The sequence below is a fragment of the Heloderma suspectum genome, chromosome 5, assembly GCF_057233095.1.
Source record: "Heloderma suspectum isolate Gila_16-S chromosome 5, 16-S_ref, whole genome shotgun sequence".
In the NCBI taxonomy this organism is placed as follows: Eukaryota; Metazoa; Chordata; class Lepidosauria; order Squamata; family Helodermatidae; genus Heloderma; species Heloderma suspectum.
In genome coordinates, this window is record NC_139462.1 from 4,282,197 (window position 1) to 4,292,775 (window position 10,579).

The following is a 10,579-nucleotide window of genomic DNA, read 5'->3' on the forward strand; positions in this document are numbered from 1 at the left end:
TCCAGAAGTACACCCAAATTGCAAGCCTTGGTCTTCAGGAGGAGTGTAACCCCATCCAGCGCAGGTTGAGTCCCTATTCCATGATCTAGAGGGTAGATCGGGAATATGGACTCAACCAGAACTACTCTAGAGAGCAGTTCTGAAAGGTGATGCATGGGAAGTTGTGATATTATATTGGGGGGGCCGGCCCCCTCTGCTAGCCCCTGAGTTTTGATGACCTTCCACAACATCTTCTCTATTGCTGATCTTTTTTCCTTGACCTCTCGTCAGATTCCATAATGATGAATGGTTCCAATGTGGCCAACACAACCACAACTGCAACCACCCCAGCGAAATCCAAGGAGGACCAGGTAGTGAACGGGCATGATGAGAAGGAGAACAACCCCTTCGCGGAGTACATGTGGATGGAGAATGAGGAGGACTTCAACCGACAGGTGACATGGCAGAGGGGCCAACCCGTTTTATTGTATTTGCAGATACGTGCAAAGGATGTATATGCTGCACTATAGCAGAAGCTGCCTGGGTGGCTTCTTGGGATACAGGCAAAGGCAATTACAATAAGCCAAACCACCAGTCACCGTAAACCAAAGAACAGGGGGAAATAAACCCTGCATTCAATTGATAACGGTGAGCAGAGGAATCCTTCCTCTACTGCCTCTACTCCCTTGTTCACTGCATGGGCAGACTGTGCTCTGGATTCTGTGACTAGATGAATCTGATGCATATGAGTTGATGCCCTTTCCTTGATCGCAGAGCAAGGAAGTCCAGCGCTAAGGCCCCATATAAGTGTGAGCCAGGACATCCACAGTTCGCATCCAGTCTCGCCCACCGATTTGTTTGAAAGCCTTGGGTCTTCTCCTAGCCTTGCGCCCTCCTAGCCTTCTGTCTCTCTTAATTTTCTTTCTCTTTCCTCCAGTCCCCCCCCCATTGTAATATAGAGATATTTGCCTACTTTATAGGATGTTTGTAAGGATTACTGAGCCCATGTGGTTGCAGTGCCTTGAACACTAGAATTGCTCTCTCTAAATACCATGTATTGTGTCTCTCGGCCTTCCCAACCTGGTGCTCTCTAGACATGTTGGACTGCATCTCCCATCATTCCCAGTTTCCATGCTGGCTAGGGCTGATGGGAGCTGAAGTCTAAAACATCTGGAGGGCACCAGGTCAGGGAGACCTGTTGTATATTCTGTATGGATTCCTCAGGGCTTATCTTTCAGCTTCTTTTGAAAGAACCCCTCCCTTGGCAAAGGCCAGACTGACAAAGTGTGAAAGGATGGAGAGTGGCACTTGGAGGATAGCGGGCATCAGCAGAAAGGAGAAGGTAGGTCTGTGGGCCATTAGAGTGCCTGTCCTTAATCCATTGGGAAGCCCCATCCAGCCTCCCCTGCCTTCGCCACGCCACCCCAAAGGATGAGCCGCCATCTGGCTCGCTCTGATACATTACCAAGCCTACGACAGCTAGAAGTAGGGTCTCTCTAAATCTGATCAGTTATTTTAAATTATTTTAAACATACTTTTCCTGTGTTCAAGACTGCTTGCAGTGGAAAGGTTTTAAAAACAGCATAACACCATAAAATCAGATGCTCATGTCGAAAGCTAAAAGAAGAGCAAAAGGATAGTTCAGCAGGAAAGTTTCCAAAGAGGAAATAAGGAAGCTCTACTCCTTTCCAAAAAGGAGTGAGAGAGGACAGCACCACAGAGCTTCAGGGTGACTGGCAAAGGCCTTGCTCCTTGCAGCCAGTGTTCTAGCATTCTGCAGCAAGTCCCTTGGATCAGGGCCCAACCCACTGATCTGTAGCTGCCACAATAGCAGCTCACATGGGGAGAGGCAGATTCAAAGGTATGTGGGCCTGAGGCCATGAGGGTCTTTTGCCTGGAAATCAGGGAGAAGTCAGCACAATTGTTGTCAAACAGGCTGAACGTGTTCCACCTCTTGGGAGGCAGCACTGGCATTTAGCACTCACAGATTTTGAGTCATCTTCAGGGGTGGCCCTGCACCAAGCTGCTCAGAGGCCAGCATCCGTGGGACACCAGATCCTGTGGCAGGCACAAGAGCAGTGGAATGGCAGCCAGATCTCTTCGGCTGCAGGTGCACATTGTTATTTCAAAGCAGGAGTTGAAATTCTCTTCCCTGGCAGTCCTTATAGTTATCCCACTTGCCTGTCTACCAGTTGCTCTGTAGCCTTTTTTGTTTCTGGCCTTTCTTTCCTTAAAGGGCCATGGCTGAGTGGCACACCACCTGCGTTGCATGCAGAAGATTTCTTGTTCAATTCAGGCATCTCTAATTAGGGCTGAAAAAGACCCATGCCTGAAACCCTGGAGAGCCATTGAGTCAGTGTTGACTAGCCTTCCCCCACATGTTTTGGACTTCAATTCCCATTAACCCCAGCTAGCAAGGCCAGTGGTGTAGAATTCTGTGAGTTGTGGTCCAAAACTTCTGGAGGGCATCAAGTTGAGCCCCAGATTGGCAAAGGTTGGTATTGATGAACCAAACGTCTGATCTTGTAGAAGGTAGCTTCCTCTGTTATATTCTGACCCCCTTCCCTTTTCTTTCCCATACACCTTTGTCCCATTCGCCTATTCTTGCCTCAAGTCTTGTGCCCCTTCCATCAGCCATGTTTCCTCCGGCTCCTTGGTCCTCAGGGGAGGAGCTGTAGCTCAGTGGTAGAATACCTGCTGCCAGTCAGAGTAGACACTATCATTGGCTGGAGGTTTCTGGGACTTGCAGTCCAACACCCCTGGAGGGCACCAGGTTGGGGAAGGCTGCTTAGGGAGCTGGGAGGTCTGGAAGTGCTTAAATGCTCTGCTCCAAGCCTTGGCTGCTTGGCTTTGCTGCTTCCTCTGTGTTCCTGGGCTTGTGTCTGGGTGCCAAGTTTGCAGTGTGGCAGTGTGCAGCGGAGAGCCTCCACAGCAAGAAGAATCATGCACAGGGATGATGGGGACAGACACACTGGCCTTCAGAGGGGCTCACTGTCTGAGGAGGTCTTTGCTGAGAACAAAAAATCAAAAGCCTTCCTTCCCCGGTGGTGGGAGGTGGGTGGGGAGAGCCAACCTTGTCCCACTGGAGGAGAGGAGAGGAGTGAGGCACCCGGTCTTTTCTGACAGAGGCCAGTCCCCTTGGCAGTGGGGACCATCTGGGTGGGAGGACAGCTCCTGCGAAATTGCCTCGTTTACCCCACTACAGAGAACAAGTTAACAGGGAGCCATTTCTTTCCCTTTGGAAATTGGAAGCATTCAGGACGATCTGGGGAAATGGAGAGGCCCCAGGTCTGAGAATCCACCAGAAGTCTGGAGAAGTGGGAGTGGTGGGACTGTGGCAAGACCACGAATTTGGTTGGACTTGAACCTGGGCTCCAAACCTGAGCTCAGCTCTGATCATGCTGGCTGGCTCTGGGCTCATCTCTCCTTCTCAGTTTCTGTTGCCCAGAAATGACCATATCCTGCCTGCAGGGGTTGTGAAGGTGGTCAGAAGGAAGAATTGTAAAGCACTCTGTGCTGTGAGTGATGCTGAAGCAGTCAGAAATGAACCTGCAGAGTGATTCTTTCCACATCTTGCATTGTAATGGCTGCTGGGATGAATGAACAGCCACATTGGGGGTGGGGGGGATTTCTGTGATTGCTTGCTGGCATTGCAAGAATGCAGTAGGGTTCAGAGCAGGAGGGGGTGCCCAAGACTGCCTGGTGGTGGCGATTAAAGAGCCAAGAGTGGGTGTTGGCCTCTTGTCCTGCTTGCAAACCCTGGTGAGCTTCAAAAGCGTGAGGGGAGTGGAGCGCTGAGTTCAGTGGCTTGTTGTGAGTGGCTAGGCCAGCCTTGCCCAACTTGGTGCCACCCAGATGTGTTGCATAGCTGGCTAGTGGATTCTGGGAGTTGTCTTTGAGATTAGACTGATTGTGTGGGACAGTTGTCAAGAAGCTGTGGAGGCAGACAGGCTTTTGCCACTTGATTTTGAGGCCTGTGCGTTTTGCACGCCATCTGGCATGCCATCAGCAGCAAGGCTCGAGAAACAGAAAGCATTGTCCAAGCCCTCATTGTTCTAATTGTGTCAGTTTTCGGGGGTGGCTTGCACCCTTGCTTTGTGGAGAAGTGCCTGGGAATGTGCAACAGAGATCAGCTCAAAGCTCCGTTCTGAGAGGCTCCAGCAGGAAGCCCAGGCCCTTGTGTTGGCCATGGGATTTGTAGATACCTGCTATTTTTGTTGTTGTTAAAGATGTTATTACTGGCTGGGAGGTGCTGGGAGTTGTAGTCCAACACATCTGGAGGGCACCTGGTTGGGAAAGGCTGGCATAGATGTTTACGCGTTGTTGTTGTTCTGTCGTTCAGTCATGTCCGACTCTTCGTGACCCCATGGACCGTAGCACGCCAGGCCTTCCTGTCCTGCGCTCTCTCCCGGAGCGTGCTCAAGTCCATATTCATTGCATTGGTGATGCTATCTAGCCATCTCATCCTCTGCTGTCCCCTTCTCCTTTTGCCTTCAATCTTTCCCAGCATCAGGGTCTTTTCCAGGGAGTTTTCTCTTCGCATTAGGTGGCCAGAATATTGGAGCTTCAGCTTCAGTATCTGTCCTTCCAATGAGCACTCAGGGTTGATTTCCTTTAGTATGGACTGATTGGACCTCCTTGCAGTCCAGGGGACTCGTAAGAGTCTTCTCCAGCACCACAGTTCGAAAGCATCAATTCTTCGGTGCTCAGCCTTCCTTATAGTCCTGCTCTCACAGCCATACGTTGCTACTGGGAAAACCATGGCTTCTTCATATTCAGAGGCAGGGGAGACGCCCAATTCCCAGATGCTGGGACAGACATTAGGGAGCAGCTATTTCCATCAGGCTCTGATTATGAGCCTCCCAGGACACCTGGCTGACCCTCATCAGAGGCAGAACACTGAGCTTAAAGAACTTTTGGTATCATCCACCATGCCAATTAAGTTCAAGCCCTTTGTTAGGTTCTTCCCATCATCCCCTAGATGTCTCCTCAATATTGGGGATGGGGCTGCCCCTCCCCTCGCCCTCTCCTCGACTTGCTCCTCGTCCATTGCCTCCCACCCCGGTTCCATTCGCATTAGGTGGCCAAAATATTTGAGCTTCAGCTTCAGTATCTGTGCTTACGCGTTAGGATGCTCCAAAAACAGGATTTGGGGGAGGGGGAGGGCCTGGTGCCAGCCTTAGTAGTTGGCATTTCATCAGGAAGGGTAAAGCTTTCCTTTCTCCGTCCTCTGGCGACATGCCCCAGTGCTAAAGATGACTGCCACCATGTGCCAGCTCAAAGAACAGCGCCCATTTCCACCTTGGCTAAAAAGTCGTGGCTGTAATTGCCTCCAATATCAGAAGCAGAGTGCCTCTGTGTACTCAGGTGCTGGGGAGCATGAGCAGGGGGGTGCTTTTGTGCGCATGTCCTTCTTGTGGGCTTCCCAAATGCAGCTGATTGGTCACTGTGTGAAAAGCATATGCTGAACTAGGCCTGTGGTCTGATCCAGCAGTGCTCTTTGTTTTTTTATGTATTGGTGGGGTGTCTGCAGAGGGCAAGCCTTGCAAATGCATTTAGGCTGTTCCCATGAGCTGCAGACATGTTCCTAATGCACGGACAGTGTAGGGCCAGGGCTGGCAGGGCAGAGCCAGCATGGGTCTGTCCCACTCCTTCACACAATGGAGATGAATGACGGAAGGGGGCTACTGACTCATCGACCTGGTTCACACATCACTGTAAGCCACCATGGGTGAATTCACAATCATGGCTCCAAGACGCATGCTGTCTGCTGAATGTGCAAGCCGCAGCAGGGGTACACCACAACTTGTTGTGCTGTGCAGACCTGGGCATTTGGGTTATTTGAGTGTTAACAACCCTCGGATAACCCTAGAGCAACCCTCAGATAACCCAAGGCATGTGGATTTGCACAACACAATAAGCTACCCCCCCCCAGTGGTTTGTATATTCAAAATGGCAGCTTGTGCGCATCTCAGAGCCCTGCGAACAAACTGGTCCTTTTATTCTTGGCACTGGCCTGTTGGGAGGAGAGTTTCCCAACAACAAGAACTGGCCACAATGGCAAACTCTGGCTGCGCAAGGAATCTGCGTGGTGTGTGGCTCAACCCTGCCTCTAATCCTTGCTTGATTCACCTGTGTGACCCTCTCTTGTGGCTCTCCTTTCTGGCCAGGTGGAGGAGGAGCTTCAGGAACAGGAATTCCTTGACCGCTGTTTCCAGGAGATGCTGGACGAAGAAGACCAGGATTGGTTCATTCCGTCCCGCGATCTGCCCCAGGGCATCGGGCAGCTTCAGCAGCAGCTGAACGGGCTCTCAGTCAACGACAACACCCACAGTCATGTATCAGAAGACATTTTGGTAAGCAGTGGGGGCTGGCAAGGGATGCCTGGAGAGAGGGAGAGTTGGGGCAGGGGATGAGGTGGAAAGGTGTGATCCATGTTCTTATGGTTTTCGCAGGAAGCGATGCGTAAATATGATGATGGTGAAATGTTTTAAGCTCCATCAAAAACGGGAAGGGGCGATGTCAGGTTTTTGAGATGTCAGGTCATGGGCAAGAATGATAAAGTAGCCCCTCCTGGGTTCTGCTCTACAGTCTTTCAGAGCAGGGCATTTAGGGTGGTGGCCCCACTGTGTGGAATAATCTTCCCCCTGAGATATGTGCTGACCCTGAAGTCCGGCACATCTGGAGGGCACCAAGTTAGGGAAGTCTGCTGTAGCCTGTCTGGTTAAGTGATCCTGTTCTGCTTTTGATTTCTCTCTTACATTTTTCTCATTTTGTTACACCCATGGCTTGAAACAATGACACTTTTATCAAATTTTCTGTAAATTAGCTCTCAGTAGGAAGAAGCTAATTTACAGCTGAATGCTTGGGAGAAGGAAAATGGTAGGAAGTGGGTGGTTTGGAAGGAAGGAATTGGGGGGGTGGGGGGAAAGCAACTTCGGGGTGGAGCGTTGAGGAGCCAGGCAGGGGAACCCTGCCAGCAGGATGGTCCCTGCAACCGCTGACCTGTCTTCCCTTTCTCCCTTTCAGAGCAAAAGCACCTTAAACCCCGACGCCAAGGAGTTCGTCCCCGGAGTGAAGTACTGAACCTTTTGGCAAACTTCGCACAGACTTTTTTTTTGCCCTGGATGGGTGGGGGGGATGGGAGGGAGTGGGACCTGCAAGCAGTGGTGGGAAAGAGACTTTTCACGGGCACATCTGTGGGCCTCTTAAGCTACTTAATCCCTCTTTTTCTTGCTGCGTCGGGACATTATGAGACAAACTGACAAGAAGTCTTACCCGCCATGGGACGGGAACAGGGGACAACAGATCCGGAGGGGGCGCCTTCTTGTTTTTTCCCTCTCTCCGTTAAACAGCGACAAGCCTAACCTGGCCGCCAGCAGGGACTTCTGCCCGCTCCCCTCATTTGCCTGCCCCTTCACTGAGTGTGCTTCGGACACTTCACAGGGCCTCTGCTGCCAGGTGGGCAAAGGTGCCCCGGATGTTTCTTCTCGGTGGAAGGTTTCACGCTTGGCGGGCTAGCTCTGCTCCCAGCTGGCCATGCACTTCTGCTTCTTCTCCTGGCCTTGGAGCAGCCCCTTCCTCTGCCCTCTTTTGCTCGGGCCAATTACCGTTCCAGCAGGTGAGGTTGCTGCTTTGTGGACTGCAGGCTTCAAACTGAACTGTGCCCACCACCACCACTTCTTGGGGTTTGGGGGTGGGAAGCCTGAGGATTTGGGGCTTGTGCTTGAGCCTTTCCCCCCTCCAGCTTGAAGCTCATGGCCCCCTCCTGCTGGCTGCTGAGGACTGTACCCCTCCCCCAGAGGAGGTAGTGATGCCCCAGGGTGTTCTAGAGTTCTTGATCCACGGGCTGGCAAGGTGATCTTGGGCACAGAGCCTACCATGAACAATTTTCTATCCCTCCCATCTTTCTCTGCTTTCTATCTCTCCCCCGCCCCCCCAAATATAATAATCCGGAATGACAGGGTACCTTTCTCTGCCTGGTACTGCTTGATCATTTCAAGTGGGCACTTTTGAAGTGATGTAGACCCTTCTTGTGGGCCATTTCCAGGATCAGCAAAAGACTAGCATAGGGAGTGGGGAGGGTTCCTGATGCTCACAGGTTTCTCTGTGCTCAGGAGACACAGCCACTGCATTTGCATCCCAGCCACAAAGTGGTTTGAAAGCTGCAGGGGCCAAAAGCAGCGAACGGGCTAGTCTACGTGAGCAGAGCGCTCTCTCCCTTCCAGGCGTAGAGCTGGGCCCCCCAAGGGCTGACAGAAATCCAAGCCAAGCTGGCAGTTCCTTGCATGCCTCTCCCCTGCCATGCCTTCTTCCAAGAGCAGAGGCAAGAGAGGGCAAAGGAACTGACCAGCCTTCCATTACCACCAGCCTTCTGGCTCGGAAATGGTCCTCTAGCAGTAGTCATCTTCCAGTTCAGTGCAAAGAACCATTTGGTTCTTGCCTGACAGGCTCAAAGCCAAACTCAGCCTTTTATCTGGTAGACCGGGGGCTTGGGAGTTGCTCTGCCTGTAGTCTATGCCAAACCTGATCAAAGAAAAAAGACATCCCCATCCCATTCCCCAGAGGTACCTTCTCAGGCGTCTTGTCAGTGGAGGCTGAAATTAAGATGTTGGGGTGTATTTTGGGATTGCTGCAGTAATCTTGACAGCAGTCCAGGCCCTGTGGGGGTTGGAGATACATTGCCTTCTGCCCAAAGAGGACAGGTCAGGTACCAGAGGAGTTTGGTTCTATGTCAGCCTTGCCAACTCGGTTGGACCATTTTATGGGCCTCTTTGCTTAGATAGGAATGTCACTTGTGCTCATTCCTTGAAGAGTTTGCTACTTCTCTGGGGCAGTGTGAAACCTCCCCTTGTGATGGCCAGCCCAGCCGGCATTGACTTGCTCTTGAAGCCAATCCCTAAAGCAGGCGTGGGGAATGTGTGGCCCTCCAGATGTTTGAGACTGTAGCTCCCATCAGCCTATCCCATGCTGAGAGATGATGGGAGTTTCAGTTGAACATCTGGAGCACCACATACATCCCATGTCCCCGTCCCCACCCTAAAGCAAGTAACTCTAAAGAGGCAGAGGCCTGTGGCCCAAAGGATCCCACACACTTCCAAGGAGCTGAGTCTCCTTGGCCCCGTCTTCCTCCTTTGCTTAAAAATCTGGTTCCTGCTCAACTTCCCAGCTTTGCCCAGGGTGTATTGACTCTTTTGCGGTTTCTGTGCACTGAGACTCAGATAAACTGGTCTGAAAGGACCCAGCCTGCAGCCTGTGCCCTTTTCGTGAAGAGTGAAATTGCAGTTTGCCGAAGAGCCAGTCATACACCAGCCCCTCTTCATCCAGGCGTCCTAGTGCAGGGGTATACAAAGCATCAGCACGCTGGCTGAATCCACTTTGGAGAGCCTTCCTCTGCGGCACCTAATTGGGTCTTGCATAGCCATGTGGCTGCTCAGAGCATGTGCAGAGTAAAGACTGAGCTTGCTCCCCACCCCCACCCCCGGGCTGGGACAGAGAACTCAAGCTTCAAGAGGTTAACTGTCTTTTTCCCCCTTTTCCTGCATTTTGGGGGAGGGAAGAGAGCTGGCTGGGATACTGGCACTGCTGCTCTTCTCTCTACTTTGGAGCTTTATAAAAAAAGGATGGGGCATCTACAATCCTGATTTTTTTTCTTGGCCATGCTACAAGCTTATTAGTTAAATAACCTGCAGGATAGTTAAAGCATATGTGTGGGGCCATATCCTGTCTCTTCTCTTCCCTCCCTCCTTTTCTTTCCCTCCGCCCCCCTCTTTTTGCAGCCTCCAGTTTCTTTCTGAGGAAGTCTTCGCAATTATGTGCTGTCCATTTTTACAACAATGCATTCTTAAATAAATTGGTTTTGAGCTGGGTGTGGTGCTGAGGGCCTTTCTGGAATCTACCAGTCCCCAACTATTATACGGCGAATCGCACACCCTCTGGGCTGCTGCAATCGCAATATCATGCCATGGCAGTTAACATGCAAAAGGTGGTGGTGGTGGGAGAGCTTGGCTTCCTCCAAGCCCATCTCACAAAAGGGCGAACCAGGCTCCAAGGAGCAGCATGGAGGATGATGAGAACTGCAGCAAGTTTGGGGGAGCAGGTGAGGAGAAAGGTGGATGGGCAGGTAGTTGGAAGATCAGGGCAAGGGGGAAGAACATTTTCCAGACCCTCTCCATCCAGATCTTCAGCCAGGCTGTACCACACTCAACTACATTGCCTGTGAGAGATTAAACTGTCATTTGTGACCTGCCCCAAATGCTGTGAAGTGTGTTGCTGGGCCATCTCTCAATTGATCAACATGTTGACTAACCAGCAACTGTCTCTTTATGCAGGCTAGCAGTTGGCTAAGCCCTCTTTCTGCCCAGTATTGCATTGAGAACTGCCCCTACAGAAACTTGGCCTCATCCAAAGCCCACCTGAGCCAGTCCTTCCATGAATAGTGCAGGCCAGGCAGGGTGGTGGTGGGAGTAGGTGAGCCATTGCTCTGTTCAGTCAGTTGAGAAAGGAGGCTGGGCACTGGCTCGCTCCGTCACTTTCCTGTTGCAGGAGGGCCACAAGAGCAGAAAGGGAAGCTTTGTGACCCATACACACACACACCCAA

At 51.5% G+C, this 10,579-nt stretch overlaps 1 protein-coding gene across 2 annotated transcripts in view; it reads left to right on the top strand.

The window, feature by feature from the left end:
- Nucleotides 1-10,231, top strand: part of PAIP2B (poly(A) binding protein interacting protein 2B) — a 43,374-nt gene extending 33,143 nt beyond the window's left edge. For both annotated transcript variants that reach the window (XM_084855243.1, XM_084855244.1), the window contains exons 2-4: nucleotides 271-434; nucleotides 6,150-6,335; nucleotides 7,009-10,231. In XM_084855243.1, coding sequence (XP_084711369.1) covers nucleotides 279-434; nucleotides 6,150-6,335; nucleotides 7,009-7,065 — 399 coding nt within the window. In that variant the 5' untranslated portion in view covers nucleotides 271-278 and the 3' untranslated portion in view covers nucleotides 7,066-10,231. The remainder of the gene's footprint in view (nucleotides 1-270; nucleotides 435-6,149; nucleotides 6,336-7,008) is intronic.
- The last annotated feature ends 348 nt before the right edge of the window (nucleotides 10,232-10,579 follow it).